General features: G+C 46.6%; 1 protein-coding gene across 2 annotated transcripts in view; it reads right to left on the reverse strand.

Moving 5' to 3' along the window:
• The window catches only part of micall2a (mical-like 2a), a 95,696-nt gene extending 78,341 nt beyond the window's left edge, over positions 1 to 17,355 (reverse strand). The window contains exon 1 of one of the 2 annotated variants that reach the window (XM_052021796.1): positions 16,844 to 17,355. In XM_052021796.1, coding sequence (XP_051877756.1) covers positions 16,844 to 16,986 — 143 coding nt within the window. In that variant the 5' untranslated portion in view covers positions 16,987 to 17,355. Of the gene's footprint in view, positions 1 to 16,420; positions 16,509 to 16,843 lie in introns of those variants that run through there. The other variant, XM_052021797.1, reaches the window with a different exon arrangement.
• Between the last annotated feature and the right edge of the window lie 200 nt (positions 17,356 to 17,555).

A 17,555-nucleotide genomic window follows, 5' to 3' on the forward strand; every position in this document is an offset into this window, starting at 1 on the left:
GACGGGGAGGTGGGAGACGGGAGTGGACAGGGAGGTGGGAGACGGGAGTGGACGGGGAGGTGGGAGACGGGAGTGGACGGGGAGGTGGGAGACGGGAGTGGAGGAGCAGATGGAAGATAGGAGTGGAGGGGAGGTGGGATGATCTAACATCTGCTTCCATGTGGCAAATAAGCCCACGGTTGTCACCACTCATAGTTAAGTATAAGTCTGCAGAAATTCATCTTATACATTGGACTTTACGGTACTCAGTTTAAACTCATACTGTGGTAGATTCCCCAGCAGATTGGCAGGAGCACACTACACCCACACAGAGAACATTGTTTCAAACAAGGCACGCTAGAAGTGGAATGTACTGGAGCCTGGACAGAACTTGTCCATGACAAATACTACTCTTCAGTGGCTCACTGGGAAAGGCAGCAGGGGTGGGAGTCGGGGGCTAGGGTCACTGCGCCCCCTCGCCCGGTCTGGTGAAGGAACAGTTCAGAGGTGACAGCATTGGAAGTGAGGCCGCAGATCACAGTGAGGGCTGGAGACACAGCAACAGGGGTAACAGAGCACGGGATCCAGCACACACCCTGCCTCAGCCCCAGATACTTTGTTGCCTTGTCTGTGCCCCTCTGCTAAGGTTATGAGCTGCCATGCCAAGCAGGTCTCCTGGTGTATCCAACGCCGGCCGCTTCTGGGTCCACACCACCAGCAGGACCATGGTACCACACAATCTGCTCCTTCTCCTCACGCAGTCCCTCGAGACCGATGGTGATTTGCCTCGAGGTCCCTCAAGACCGATGGTGACTTGCCTCGAGGTTCCTTGAGACTGATGGTGACTTGCCTCAAGGTTCCTCAAGACCAACGGTGACTTTCTTCAAGGTCCCTTAAGACCAAGGGTGATGCCCCGAGGTCCCTCGAGACTGAGGGTGACTCGCCTCAAGGTTCCTTGAAACTGAGGGTGACTTGCCTCGAGGTCACTTGAGACCAAGGGTGACTTGCTTCAAGGTCCTTTGAGACTGGGGGAGACTTTCTTCCCCTGTTTTTTCATGTGACTGCTGTGGCCAATGTGGGAACTGCAGACTCTTCCATAGATGGGGCAGGGGGTGGCTGATGGGCAAAGCACTTTGTGAGCTGGTGTGATCCTCCTGCCTCTTAAACCTGGCCTCTGTGTACTCCTAACACATGGCCTCAAGATTTTTCAACCCATTCACGTGCTCCTTCTCCACTCAGCAGTCATAGGCCAGGGATTCCCAGGAGTCAGTGAGGATGTTACATTTCTTCAAGAAAGATTGAAGAAGTGTATTTAGAGCCACAGAACAGGCAACATTGGCCTGGGAAAGGATACTGACATTGGCTTATCTATTCTGCCCGCTGATTTGGAAGATTTTGCGGAGGGAGAGTTGTGGTATCTCTCCAGTGCTTTGAGGTGCCTGCTGTAAGTAGTCCAGGTCTCAGAAGCATACAGAATGGCATGAGTTTTGTGCTGGGTTTGAGGTATTGATCTTCAAACACACTTCTCCTTTGAAGGTGGTGGTGAATTTCATCATGGAGGGAATGCTGCCAAGATGTGGGACATGGTGTACATTTTCAAAGACCACCTTTTTAAACCTTTATTGTTGAACTGCGGGGAGAGATGGGAAGAGGACATTTGTTTTGAGGATGCTCCGTGCATCCTCTCATATGCTTCCATGAATGAATCGATGACGAGTTTGAACTCAGTCTACAAATGTGCACATACACAAGCATCATCTACATACTGCAGCTCAATGCTTGAGGTTGGGGTGGCCTTGGTCCCAGAGCAAAGGCAACGGAGGGTGAATCTTTTCCTATTTGTCCTGCAGATTAGCCCTACTCCATGGGGAAGCTTGTTGGAAGTGAGCAGCAAGAGAGATTGGAGTAATAACACAGCATTGCTTGACCCCTGTTTGCACAGGGATTGGGTCTGTTGGCTAGGATCATGGCTTCCATCTGTGCCTGAAGTTGCTCTGCACCAAGTTTTAGCACTTCAACAGAGATACCCATTCCCACCCTGCCAGTTTTAAACATCCCTCCGAGAAAGATCTGTTTTCTCAAAAATAAACTACTACTTGCTGGAGTGTATGTACAAAGCTGGCCTGATCCCCCTGGAGAAGGTCCTGCCTACAGACAGGCCCACCATTACATGGTTGGGGCTAAAACTGTTTCAGCTGGCTGGACCACACACTTTCTCAAATACCATGGCTTATACTTTACCATCTTATAAAGGCAACTGGACACTGGAGTAAAGTTAATGAGTTTATTTTCATTTTTTTATTTAATTTCTTTAGTTCTTTCTATTGAACAGAGGACAGTACAGCACAGGAACAGGCCCTTCGGCCCACGATGTCTGTGTCGACCATGATGCCAAATTAAACTGAACCTATCTACCTACACACAGTCCATATTCCTCCATTCCCTGCCTCCTCACGCCTCTGTCTAAATGTCTCTTAATCTCCACTACCATATCTGCTTCCACCACTATCACTGGCAGTGCGTTCCAGGCACCTACCATTCCCTGTGTAAAAACCTACCTCGCACATCTCCTATAAACAATCCCCTTCTAACCTTAAAGCTATGCCATCTAGTATTTGTCATTTCAACCCTGGAGAAAAAGACTCTGTTTACCCTATCTATGCCTCTTATAACTTTATAAACCTCTATCAAGTCTCCTCTCAGCCTCTGACACTCCAGAGAAAACCATGCAAGTTTGTCCAGCATCTCCTCATAGCTAATACTCTCTAATACAGGCAGCATCCTAATGAACCTCTTCTGAAGTATCTCCAAAGCCTCCACATCCTTCCTGTAATGGGGCGACCTGAACTGCACACAATACTCCAAGTGCGGATTAACCAAAGTTTTATACAGCTGCAACATGTCTTATTATAGATGAGGATATAAAAGTGATAAACAATGGCCCAAGGAGATAATAAAGAGTCTGTTCACTTCCCAGTGTGGATGGGAAAGAGGAGGGCCACGAGGATGGACAAATCATGTGACCAATAGACATTGTGCAGAACTGGTGAGGTGTGGGCTGTTGGATGTGGCCAGAGAGGTAAGGGGAGAAGGGAATGAAATTTCCAGGCGTAGACACAATAGGCTGAAGAGCCTGATTCTGCGCTGCACTCCAGAGTTAATCAATCATGTCAACCTTCAGATGGAAAAGATGTCACCTCTGCTTAAATGAGCTGGCACCTCCATAAACCAACATTCCTCCCGTAATGTGACCAACTACAAATAGATCAGCTGGTCTATCAGCTTGGTATCATTTTTAGCGTGGGATCTTACAGTGCAATACAGCCAAGCTTGTCTAAAGGAATCGCAGCAAATCAGAATTTACTCGTCACAGATGTTTATCTCTATATTTCCTACACTTTAGTTTGCTCTCTGTATACTTAATGATTAAAACTAAATATACACAACTGGGAATAAGCACACAATGATGAAAAACAAAGGCTTGTTCAAACTTTGCATTGTGCTTTGTTGCACAGCTACAATCAGTAAACCCCGACATGGTAGATAACATCACCATAGCAATTGAGACTGAAATTAATCAGAGAGTGGTCCTGTGTCCTTCAGTATTGCCTTCCAAAGAACAACAATGGAGGTCTTTGACCTGAACTGTTAACTGTTTCTCTCTCCACAGATGCTGCCTGACCTCCTGAGTATTTCCAGCATTTGCTGTTTTTATTTCCAATTTCTAGCTTCTACTTTTGGTATTCTCCTGCAGCCTAGAACAATGCTTAGCCCAGAGCTAAGAGCACTTATGACACACATTGCAATTTCTGGGAGCTTGCCGTGCACAGATTAGCTGCTGTGTTTCTTACAACAGTGACAACACTGCAGAGCTGTAGTTTGTTGATTGTAAAGTGCTTTGGGTCATCCTGGGGTTGTGAAAGATGTTGAAGAACTCATTCTTTCTAATGTCATAGGACAGAAGTGAGGGGCCAATTGGCCTTCTGTCTCATAAATTTACAGACTCCCATATTTTACAGGCAATCTTTCATGCAACAATTGCAAAAATGCAATAGTACTCCAAGTAAACAGAGGCTCGGGAAGTTCCTTTACTTCCCCACAGGAACAGAAACATGCAAATTCAGGGAATGTGGGGAATGAGGAATTTTAATTGCAGCCCACAGATTGCACATAGGATGAAAGCTGGCTCAGAGCAATCTGTCTACATCTGGGAGTTTAAAAACTGGACAGGAAGAATTAAATAGACGTGGCATTGCTTCTGATGGTTTGAGAACTGTCCACCTCTCGCTTTCAGGAGGTGACTTTCCATTGCAACACCAGTCTGAGGCAGCACAGGTCTCTTCCATACAGCAGTCAGCCTCGTACTTAGGAATAAGAGGTCATTCAGCTCTGTCCTGCCTAACTGCTGTGGCTCCAATACCCCTTCCTACCCTCATCCACCCAAAATGTCAGTCCTGACAGTTTGGTCACAGCATAGAACATAGAAGATTGAACATAGAACAGTATAGCACAGGAACAGGCCCTTCAGCCCACAATATTGTGCCAAACTAATTAAACTAGTAATTAAACACCTAACTACACTAAGCCCTTCTGCCTACACAAGTCCATATCCCTCCATTCTCTGTACATTCATGTGCCTGTCTAGGAGCCTTTTAAACGCCTCTATCGTATCTGCCTCCACCATCACCCCTGGAAGTGCATTCCAGGCACCCAACACTCTCTGTAAGAAAATTGCCCACACACCTCCTTTGAACTTACCCCCTCTCATCTTAAATGCATTCCCTCATTTCAACTCTGGAAAAAAGATACCAACTGTCTATCTATGCCTCTCATAACCTTATAAACCTGTCAGGTTTCCCCTCAGCCTCCACCACTCCAGAGAAAACAATCCATTTGTCCAACCTCTCCTTGAAGCACACACCCTCTAATCCAGGCAGCATCCTGGTAAACTTCTTCTGCACCCTCTCCATAGCCTCCACATTCTTCCTATAATGGAGCGACCAGATTTAAATGCAATACTACAGATGCGGCCTAATCAGAGTTTTATAAAGCTGCAACATAACTTCCTGACTCTTGAACTCAATGCCTCAACCAATAAAGGCAAGCATGTCATACATGTGCTTTACCACCCTACCAACCTGTGCAGCCACTTTCAGGGGGCTCTGGACTTGGATCCCAAGATCCCTCTGTCCATCAACGCTGTTAAGGGTCCTTCCAGTAACTGTGTACTGTCCCTTTACATTTGGTCACCCCAAGTGCAAAACCTCACACAGCCAGATTAAACTCCATCTGCTATTTTTCTGCCCATATCTGCAACTGGTCTATATCCTGATGTATCCTTTGGCAACCTTCTACACTATCCACAACACCACCAATCTTTGTATCATCCGCGAACTTATTAACCCACCCACCCGCATTTTCATCCAAGTCATTTGTAGCACAAACAGCAGAGGTCCCAGTATGGATCCCTGCAGAACATCACTAGTCATGTACATCCAGTCAGGATAAGTCCCACCAACCACTACTCTCTGTTTTCTATAGGCAAGCCGATTCTGAATCCAAATGGGCAGATCGTCGTGGATCCCATCTACCTTAATCTTCTGGATGAGACAACCTTGTCAGACAGCTTACTAAAATCCATATAGACAACATTCATAGCTCTTCCTTCATCGATCACTTTTGTCATCTCCTCAAAAAACTCAACCAAGTTAGTAAGACACCACTTGCCCCACACAAAGCCACGTTGACTGTCCCTAATTAGGCTATGGTTTTGGTATTGGTATTGGTTTATTATTGTCACTTGTACCGAGGTACAGTGAAAAACTTGTCCTGCATACCAATCATACAGGTCAATTCATTACACAGTGCAGTTACATTGAGTTAGTGCATAGTCCATTGAAGTAGTACAGGTAAAAACAATAACAATAACAGTAGAGAGTGAAGTGTCACAGCTACAGAGAAAGTGCTGTGCAATAAGGTCATAAATCCTTTCCCTAAGAATCTTCTCCAATAGTTTCCCTACCACTGACGTGAGACTCACTGGTCTATAGTTTACAGGATTATCCCTATTTCCCTTCATGAACATGTGGGTCTCACTGGCTAGGCTGGCATTTACTGCCCTTCCTGAACTGTGCCCAAACTCACTGGCCTGTGGCCCATTTCAGAGGATGTTGAAGGATCAAATCACAAACTGCTGAAGGAACTCAATGGGTCAAGCAGCATCTGTGGGGGGAAAGGAATTGTCAATGTTTCAGGTTGTGACCCTACATCAGTACTGAGAGTAGGGAGGAAAGTAATGTAGCCGTTCAGGGGCAATTAAACTCCTTTGTCTGTGTAATGTGTTGCTAATTTTGTAAAGTCTAGGTAATACAATACACACAAAATGCAGGAGGAACTCAGCAGGTCAGGCAGCATCTATGGACAGAAACAACTAGACAACATTTCGGGTCGAGTCCCTTCACTAGGACTGGAAAGGAAGAGGGCAGAAGCTGGAATAAAAAGGTGGGGGGAGGTGGAGGAGCACAAGCTGCCAGGTGATAGGTGAGGGGGGAAGGTAGGTGGATGAATGGGAATGGTGTGAGAAGATATGATCACAAGATCACAAGACAAGGGAGCAGAAGCAGGCCATTCGGCCCATCGAGTCTGCTCCAAGGAAAGGGAAATAGAAATGAGAAATGGGGAATGGGGGAAGAAAAAAAAACTATTCTAATCCCAATTTCCGGCCTTATCCCCATATCCCTTGATATCCTGACTATTTAGATATCTATCTATCTCCTCCTTGAACACCCCCACTGATCTGGCCTCCACTGCTGTCGTGGCAAGGAGTTCCACAAATTCACCACCCTCTGGCTAAAGAAATTTTTCCTCATCTCTGTTTTGAAACTGTACCCTCTAATTCTAAGATTGTGCCCCCTGGTCCTGGACTCACCCACCAAGGGAAACAGCCTAGCCACATTTACTCTGTCCTTTCCTATCAATATTTTAAATGTCGCTATGAGGTCCCCTCTCATTCTTCTGTACTCCAGTGAGTACAGTCCAAGAGCCGACAAATGCTCCTCATACGTAAGCCCTTTCATTCCTGTAATCATCCTCGTAAATCTCCTCTGAACCCTCTCCAACGTCAACACATCCTTCCTAAGATGTGGGGCCCAAAACTGCGCACAATATTCCAAATGAGGCCTCACTAGTGCCCCGTAGAGCCTCATCAACACTTCCTTACTTTTATACACTATACCTCTCGAAATGAATGCCAACATAGCATTCGCTTTCTTTACCACCGATCCGACCTGGTGGTTAACCCTTAAGATATCCTGCACGAGTACCCCCAAGTCCCTTTGTACTTCCGTGCTTTGGATTTTCTCTCCTCCTAGATAATAATCTGCCCACTTATTTCTGCTTCCAAAGTGTACAACTGCACATTTCTCTACATTGAATCTCATCTGCCATTTCCTTGCCCATTCTCCTAAACTGTCTAGGTCCCTCTGCAACCTTCCTATCTCTTCAATACTCCCTACTCCTCCCCCTATCTTGGTGTCATCCACAAACTTAGCCATGAAACCATTTATTCCATCATCCAAATCGTTAATGTACAAGGTAAAACGGAGCGGTCCCAACACCAACCTCTGCGGCACACCACTAGTAACCGGTAACCAACCAGAACGAGATCCTTTTATTTCCACTCTTTGCTTCCTGTCAATCAGCCAATGCTCCACCCATTCTGCTATCCTACCCGTAATTCCATGACCTCTCATCTTATTAATCAGTCTCTTGTGAGGCACCTTATCAAAGGCCTTTTGAAAGTCTAAATACACAACATCTACCGCCTCTCCCTTATCCACCTTACCTGTGATTTCTTCAAAAAACTCCAATAGGTTGGTCAGGCAGGATCTTCCCTTCACAAAACGATGTTGGCTAGGACCTATCTTGCCTTGCGCCTCCAGGTATTCCGTAACCCCATCTTTGAGGATAGATTCCAATAACTTTCCCACCACTGACGTCAGACTAATAGGTCTGTAATTTCCTTTATGCTGCCTCCCACCTTTCTTATACAACGGAACTACATTTGCGACCCTCCAGTCCTCCGGAACCATGCCAGAATCTATCGATTTCTGGAAAATTATCGCCAATGTCTCCGCTATCTCTAAAGCCACCTCCTTCAGAACCTGGGGATGCACCTCATCCGGTCCGGGAGACTTATCAGTCTTTAGCCCATTTAGTTTTCCTAGCACCTTCTCCCTAGTAATCTTAACTGAACTCAATTCCATTTCGTGAGACTCCTGACTAACCGGCACATTGCTGATGTCCTCCACGGTGAAGACCGATGCAAAATATTCATTCAATTCCTCTGCCATCTCTCTATCGTCCATTATAATAGCTCCTGCACCATTATCAATTGGTCCTATATCAACCCGTGTCTCTTTTACACCTTATGTATTTAAAAAAACTCTTAGTATCCTTTCGAATGTTATCCGCCAACTTCCTTTCATAATTCATCTTTTCTTTCCTAATGACCTTCTTAGTTTCTCTCTGCAGGTTTTTAAAAGCTTCCCAGTCTTCTGTTTTCCCACTAATTTTTGCTTCTTTGTACGCCGCCCCTTTTGCTTTTATTTTAGCCTTCACCTCTCTCGTTATCCACATTTGTGCCTTTTTTCCATTCAAAACCTTTTTTCTTGGAATATATCTATCCTGCAATTTCCTTATTTCCTGTAGAAGTTCCTTCCATTTCTCCTCTGCCGCCCCTCCAGCTAGCTTACTCTTCCAATCAATTAGGGCCAACTCCTCTCTCATACCATTGTAATTTCCTTTGTTCCACTGAAATATCGATACAGCAGTTATCAGTTTCTCCTTCTCAAACTTGAAACTGAACTCAATCATATTGTGATCACTGGTTCCCAGTGGTTCCTTTACCTTTAGTTCCCTAATCACCTCCGGTTCATTACACAGCACCCAATCCAAAACAGCCGATCCCCTGGTGGGCTCTTCAACAAGTTGCTCTAGAAAAACGTCCCTTAGACATTCCACAAACTCCCTCCCCTGAGTACTACCGCCATTCTGGATTTCCCAGTCCACCTTCATGTTAAGTGGAAGTGATAGGTGGAAGAGGCAAAGGGCTAGAGAAGAAGGCATCTGATAGGAGAGGACAGTAGACCATGGAATAAAGGGAAGAAAGGGAAGGAGGTGGGGACCCAGAGGGAGGTGACGGGCAGGTCGTGAAGGCAGGGGAGGGGAAAGAGGAGGTGAAGGGCCACAGTAATGAGGGAAAAACAACGTGGGGGGGGGGGAGGAGAGAAGGAAAAAAAGAACAAAAAAGTCTAGGTAATGTTGTATGGTCTGACACATTGGAACATGCCCAACAGGCCAGAATATACAAATGAAAGAAGGACAAGGCCGGTGGCAGGTAAAAATGGCTGGTCCTGATACAAACTGAAAGAAAGTGAGTTAGCTAAAGATGAATTGAAAAGTTGAATCGTCTTCACCAACTTGGGCGAATCCCCGGCCCATGACTGCTCAAAGTGGAGGAGGGAAGTCAGGAAAGTGCTGAGAAACTCCAGTATCTTCATCAGGACCACACAGAACGCAGCAAAAATGATGGAAGGAGCGTACCATTTCCCATTCTACCTACCCAATCATCCCGTCAGGTGCCTCCTGCCCCACCTGTGGCAGAATCTATGGGTCTCACATTGGCCTCATCAGATGCCTCAGCACCCACAGAACTGCAGAAGAAGTAGGTCATCCTCAATCCCAAGAGACTGCCCACAAAGACAGCAAACCACACAGGAGTCAATGATAATGAAGTGCTGGACAGAAACTAGTGCGAAGCTCTCCTTAGTTGAATACCATGCCACATCTGGAGTTCAGGGATACACTGCTGAAACTCATCAGTAGAATTGTGGGCCATTTGCTTGGATTAGTCAATTCGATGCACATTGTGATGAACATTTTCTTGCTAAAACCCTCTGTGCCAACAGCAGCTCTGCCACACCAATCCTAACATCCAACGAGAGCACTACATCTCACAGGGTGCCTTTGTGTCAGCACTTAGGAGTAAAGTGACCCTTTATACTGTTATTGTTTTTACCTGTTCTACATCAATACATTCAGTACTAACTCAATGTAATTGCACTGTGTAATGAATTGACCTGTACAATGAGTATGCAAGACAAGTTTTTCACTGTACCTCAGTACAAGTGACAATAATAAACCAATACCAATATCCTCCTTGCCCGACACTGCTGCATCCAGCCACTTTAAAATAACTGCCCCACATTAATCACACAAGGATATTTCCAGGCGGTTGTAGGGTCTGGACACTGGTGGTCAGAAACAGCTTGGGAATGGCCAACTTTATACATGAGTGGTGAGGACATGCTATTCACTGTGGTATCATAAGATAGGCAGTGCCAAAGAGATAATGTTGTCCACATTAATGTAATCAGTGTCTGGGAGGAGAAAGGGGGGCACTGGGGAGGCAGCAGGTAAAGAAGAGAAAGCCTCCGCAGTGTCTGTTCCCAGAAGGAGTTGCCAGTTCTTCAGGAATCCTTTGGAATTAAATCTCAGGGTTCTACTTCAAGCAAAAACAACACTGGAGGAAATTCAGAAGGATGTTAAAAATATCTTGAGCATTTCCATTTCATGTGACCCCTCAAACCACCAACCCACACCCTTTGGCTTATTAATTAGAAAATACTGGAGAAAGGGAGAAAGGCTATTTAGTGGGCAGGGTGGTTGGAGATAGGATAAAACTTCCAGGGAAATGTCCACCTGAGTGCCATACCTGAGGAGCATACAGCACAGAAACAGGCCCTTCAGCCCACTGAATCCATGCCGACAATCAACTGTCCATTTACACTAATTCTATTTTATTCTCCCCACATTCCCATCAACTCCCCCCAGATTCAACCACTCACCTACACACCAGAGGCAATTCACAGTGGCCAGTTAACCTACCACCAGCATATCTTTGGGATGTGGGAAGAAAGCAGAGCACCTGGAGGAAACCCACGTGGTCACAAGGAGAACGTGTAAACTCCACACAGACAGCACCCGAGGTCACCGGAGGTGTGAGGCAGCAGCTCCACCCGCTGCACCGTTGTGCTGCCTTTCTTCCCTGCGGCTGCAACAAAGTGGCACAGCCAGTAGACCTGCTGCCTCACAGTGCCAGAGACCCAAGTTCAATCCTGACCTCGGGTGCGGTCTGTGTGTAATTTGCACATTCGCCCTGTGACGGTGTGAGTTTCCTCCAGGTGCTCTGGTCTCCTCCCACATCCCAAGGACGTGTGTGTTGGTTGGTTAACTGGCCACTGTGGACTACCACTAGTGTGTAGGTGAGTGGTAGAAACTGGGGAGAGCTGATGGGAATGTGGGGAGAATAAAATAATGGGATTCGTGTGGGATTAGTGTAAATGGATGGTTGATGATCAGTGCGGACTCAGTGTACCGAAGGGCCTGTTTCTGTGCTGCACCTCTCAATGAGTCTGTGCAAAGTGACTTCTGATTTGACTTTAGCTCACTTGCATTGAGGGGTGGTGCAGGCTGAAGTGGTGGTATTGAAGAGACCAGCCACAGACTGCCATGCATCCCAAGACAAGGAAACCATGCAACTTCACTGCTGGTGCTCAGGAATCTTTCAATATCCGTATTTCAGGAATGTCCTGCTTGACAAACATAAAATAAGAGATACGATATCTTTATTAGTCACATGTATATCAAAACACACAGCGAAATGCATCTTTTGTGTAGAGTGTTCTGGGGGCAGCCCGCAAGTGTCGCCACGTTTCCGGTGCCAACATAGCATGTCCACAACTTCCTAACCCATACGTCTTTGGAATGTGGGAGGAGCACCCAGAGGACACCCACGCAGTCATGGGAAGAACGTACAAACTCCTTACAGACGGTGGTGGGAATTGAACCCGGGCTGCTGGTGCTGTAACAGTGTCATGCTAACCGTTACACTACACTACCGTACATGCCATTTAGTGAGAGGAATGGAGGCAAGGCTGTATATTTATTACCATTGTTCTGTCCCTCTCTCCACAGATGCTGCCTGACTAGTTGAGTGCTTCCAATGCTCTTTATTTTTATTTCATATTTATCACACTGGGTCGCTGTCCTCTTTAGATATCATCAGTTCTCCTAACCACCCATACAGTCTTCCAGTCTTGGTGTACAGTGAGCGAGTTGGATAGGGAATCGTAGAGAGAATATTGGAGATGTGTGGTGGAAGGAAGGAATAGGCCACAGCAACAGGGCAAGACAGAGGCAGAAACAGGCAGAGAGGGAGCCTGAAACAAACAGAATTGATACCTACAGCAGGTACTTCTAGTGGGTCAAATGACAGCACTGGCATGGTTAGATCAAGAGGCAATGCAGGTCAGCAAGGGCAGGGAGTGATAGGTGAATGAGTTTGGATACAGGCAGCAGAACATTGGATGAGAACTGTACCATGCCAGACAGCCCTCCTGTACCACAGTACAAATGTGCTCAGAGAGTGGGATCCAGTCCAGATCACAGAGATGATATATCACATCTTTGGCACTGCCTTCCATGCCACGTATACTAACTGGTTGTTGTAACCTACTTGTTTTTTTTCCTTCCAGTAGATTGGCTTGTTTGTGTTTCCTCTCCAAGGCTTCTACTTGTATCCCAATCTGTGTGATCCCATAAGACAGGTAGGAACACACTCAGTTCCAACTCATTTCCCTTAAGGACCTGCTGCATTCTGGAGCTGGCACAACTTCAGCCTGATCTAGATTACTGTCCAACAGCCATAATCTGATTAAGTGTCCTGCCCTTCTTCTTATGCTCTTAATCTTTGCCCAACATCTTAAATAACTTGTCCGTTAATGGAGGATGGGGAATGGGCTGAGTGTTTGAATATTCGCCAGTTCCTGCTCCCTTGCTGTGCTAACAGTTTTAGCCCAAGCGGTAGGAGGATTGGATTCTAATCCCACTCCAGATACCTAGGCTGATGCACCAGCACAGCACTGACGGAGTGCTTCACTCTTGGAGATGCCATGGTTCGGATGAGATATTGAATTGAAAAATAGGGAGATTATTCTTGGTGTCCTGGTGAACATTCATCCTGAAAATGGGAAAGGGGTTTAGAAAAGTGCCTTTTACAGAGACTCAGGAGGTAGAAAAAAAACAAACTGCTGGAGAAACTCAGTGGATTAGGCAGCAACTGTAGAGAGAAATGGACAATCAATACTTCCAGTAAAGACCCTTCATCCACTCCAGATGAAGGGTCTCAACCCAAAACATTAAATGTCCATCTCTCTCTGCACAAGCTGCCTGACCCACTGAGTTCCTCCAGCAGTTTGTTTTTTGGCCCAGATTCCAGCATCAGCAGTCTCTTGTGTCTCGTGGTTTCAGGAATTGCTAGGTTGAGAAGAATTAGCCAGGGTTTGGTCTCCTGCTGAACTCTGCTAAATCAACATCATTAAACCAGATTATAATAGCATTACCACTTTATTATTTGTAGGACTTTGCTGTATGCAAATTGAGTGCAGCATTTCCTGCACTATGACACTGAGACAAGTCTGAAGAGTTTGGTGATAGTGAGTGTGAGTAATTGGAGAAAGCCAGAGCACATTGTTTCGTTAGCTGATTGCTTCACTTCACATCTTGGATAAGTGTTCTGCATTAAAGTTACGGGAAGCAGATTTGGCTGAAGTGAGATTAATTTCCCCTCAGCTACATACATGAGTGAATGTGGACATGGTTCCCTTCAATGGAATACAAAGTGGGTGGAAGAATTACTCCAGCTACTCTGGAAAAATGATAGAAAGATAGTTCTCTCCCCTCCCCCAGATTCATTTTGGGAAGTCAATTAGGGATAGGACAGAGTCCTTGGGGTTCAAGTACATAGTTCCCTGAAAGTGACAACACAGATTGATAGGGTGGTGGAGAAAACATATGGCACGCTTCAAAGGTCAGGGTATTGAATATAAGATTTGGAATGTAATGTTGCAACTTTACTAAACACTAGTTAGTTCGCACTTAAGAACTTCTGATGAAGGATCAGCAACTGTTTCTCTCACCGCAGATGCTGCCTGACCTGTTGTATTTCCAGCATTGTTTTTATCTTTAAAAGAATATGAAGCATGTTGGGACAAGCACAAGATATATACAAGGTTTTCTTTCATCTTCCTTGCAGTTCAAGCAGCTGCAGAGTTCAGCAGGAAATCAAACCCTGACTGATTCTCCTCAACCCAGTATTTCCTGAAATAACACTACCTTTGTAAAATGCACCCTTTTAAATCCCTTCCCCACTTTAGCACAACTACAAACACCCAGTTATAAACCCAAGAGTGATACAACAGGTCCGGTTCAATGGTCTTCAGAATACCATGGCTCAAAGGAGGTATAAAGCCAAGCTCCCGTTAACAAGAGTGCAACAAACCTGGAGAGGAAGTGAAGGCCACCGCCGAAAGGAACAGTGGCCTTTCAGGGAACATAGGTCTTTCAAGGAACAGAGACAGGAGCAGGTACATGATAGTACTGAACACATTGGAGATGGTTACTTATTATGACACAGAAGGAGGCCATTCAGCCCATTGAGTTCATGCCAGATCCACGCAGAGCAACTCAATTAGTCCCATTCTCCCTCTCCTTCTTTACCTGTAACCCTGTGACATATTCTCCCTCAAATCATTTGTCTAATGGCTACTTCAAGCAGAAGCAGCTAAGCATTTTAAAAATCAACATGTTAATTGTAGTGACACCCTTGAGGTTCCTTTCAGGGACATCCCATGCCATTTGAATCAATGGGGTACTCAAGTGTAAAAAAACGAGTCAACCCCTCCTCACCTGCATCCACCTATCACCTGCCAGCTCTTATCCTCCCCCTCCCCTCTTTATACTGGTTATTTCACCTCTACTCTTACATTCTAGATTGGTATCAGTTTATTATTGTCACTTGTACCGAGGTACAGTGAAAAACTTGTCTTGCATACCGATTGTACAGGTCAATTCATTACACAGTGCACTTACATTGAGGTAGTACAGCCTCAACCCGAAAGGTTGACTGTTCATTTCCCTTCACAGATGCTGCCTGACCCACTGAGTTCCTACAGCAGCTCTTTTTTTGCTCCAAATTCCAGCCTCTGCAGTCCCTTGTGTCTCTACTTTTGAAGCGTATTCACTGTTATAATGTCAGGAAAATGGTGGCTGATTTGTGCCAAGTGAGTTCCCCGAAAAACCAATCTGATAACAACCAGATGTCTGTTTTGTTAATGTTGGGCGAGGAATAACATTGGCCAGGACATGGGAATAACACACTGTTCTGCTTCCAAATAGTAGCTTTCACATCCACGGGCCCTTGTGTTAATGCCTCATCTGAAAGAGGACATTTCCAACAATGCAGCACTTTGTCTGTACTCCACCAGAGTGTGACTCGAGATTCTTGTGCTCAAGTCTGTCCTGCCTTTCATGAAGATTTTGTCAGCCTGATCTGTTCCTCCCATCCACTGACCAGCCTGAAGCCCCATTGCCCCAGATTCCCCTCACGTCCAAATACTATTCATTCACCAGGCCCCACCGGGCCTGTTACCTTCCCTGGACCTATTCATAGCCAACTGTTGGTGCGACATCAGCCGCCTTGACTGTTCTGCCCCCCTCACCTACTCCAACCTTACGTCATCTGAACGCCCTGCTCTCCACTCCCTCCGCACCAACCCTGACACTGTCATCAAACCAGCCAATAAAGGTGGTGCTGTGGTAGTCTGGCGTAGTGACCTCTACCCTGCAGAGGCCGGATGCCAACTCTCTGACACTTCCTCCTACCTACCCCTGAACCATGACCCCACCGAGGACCACCAGGACATTATCTCCCGCACCATCAAATCCAGCGTCTGCAGTCCTTTGTTTCTGTACTATTAATTCAGCCTTTGATGGTTTCAACAGTGGGACACAGAAAAGAGGGCTGCAGAATGAGCCACTTTCCAAACGACCTTAATCCTAACCCCAGACTCCATCACAGTTGCCAGACCCAATGCTACCGATCCCCATCCTTGCGTGCCCATATCCAGATCTTGACGGTCACCCATCCCCCCTACAGCATGTCTATCACTCGGTGTGGGATCCTGCTGTGTACAAAAGCAGCTTCCACTCCTGTCCAGGGAACACTCACTCCACCTGGCTACTGATTTCACGGGGAGAGTTTACGTTTGAGGGGTGTTAGGGTGGGGGACGATTGCATTAATTTAGACGAAGGATTGTAACGTTAAGTGCTGATTTTCCAGCTATTAGCCAATCTCGGAAACTTCCGCAGCCGAACCTCTGGGGGAAATCTATGCAGCTGTTCGTGATTAGCCACACAACTGGCGCAAATATCATCCTTTAAAAAGAAAAGCTATATTCTATCAGAAACATCTGTGGATCCGGCAGCGCGAGTCACAAATCAAACCCGGCTACAGTAGCCAACATGTACACTTCTCTTCACTTGTAGAGAATAGCCGTCCCGTCAAATCCCATTAGCCTCATGTTCCACGTTGAATAGTAAAACAGCAGCCGCTCCACTCACAGCCGGTCTTTCAGTTCCCCCGATTCACTCCAGGGTCCTTCCCTGCCCGCCAGTATAGGATAGTCCCAAACACTGACACCTGGGGAAGTTTCAACTCTACAAACCAAACCAAAAGTGCATTTGCAACTGTCTCTCTCACTGACACACGGTTCAGAACCGGCAGAACCGGTTATACAGAGAACTGACTCAGCCCAGAGTTTACAGTCTAACGTTGCGCCGGATTCAACCGCCCAACAAGCCGTGACTCGCTCTCTCATCCCCTCCGACACAAGCAGAGAAGCACGTTCCAACAGTTGCCCTTTCTGTACCCGGGATAAAGACCGCTGTTAGTTGCTGACTCACATGAGATCGGGTCTGTAGTGGTGCAGGATGGCACAGAAAGCCAGCCCATCCCGCCAAGAGGTCGTCATGTTAGTGATCTCCACATCGCGATAGCCCTCGCACTGTTTCTTACACCACTGCTGTAAGGCTTTGATCGCAGCCATGTGGAGACGAGAGAGGATCGGGATCAAGCGACCGGGAAATCCGGGAGCTGTAGGAGCAAGGAGATGAAAAGCGTGCGAATGAGCGAGAGAAAGTGGGAGGAGTCTGGCGAGAGGGAGGGAAGGAACAATTTGGAAACACGGACAGATTCTGGGAGGCAAAAGACAGCGGCGAGACAGTTGTGCCGCAACAGGAGGCACAGACTTGGAGACAGGTTTCGGCAGCAGACAGCAGGGTACAACCGAGAGAGAAGGGGTGAAAGGGGCCGAGCGAGTCTGCCCGGATCCCCAGGGAGAAATTAGCAAGGAGCTGGAGCGGAGTCCTGGCTGCCTGACATACACAGGACCACACACACGCACCAGGATCAGCGCTCCTGCCCTAAAGTAACCCCAAACCCTGATATATCGACAGCTCCTCCCGTACTGTTAGCCCCGCCCACACCGAGGTAACTAACCCCTCCCACACTGTTAGCCCCTCTCACCCCAAAGTAATCAGCCCCTCCCCCCCCCACTGTTAGCCCCTCCTGCCCCAAGGAAATCAGTCACTCCCACACTGTTAGCCCCTCCCATCC

This window comes from Pristis pectinata, chromosome 8 (assembly GCF_009764475.1).
Source record: "Pristis pectinata isolate sPriPec2 chromosome 8, sPriPec2.1.pri, whole genome shotgun sequence".
In the NCBI taxonomy this organism is placed as follows: domain Eukaryota; kingdom Metazoa; phylum Chordata; class Chondrichthyes; order Rhinopristiformes; family Pristidae; genus Pristis; species Pristis pectinata.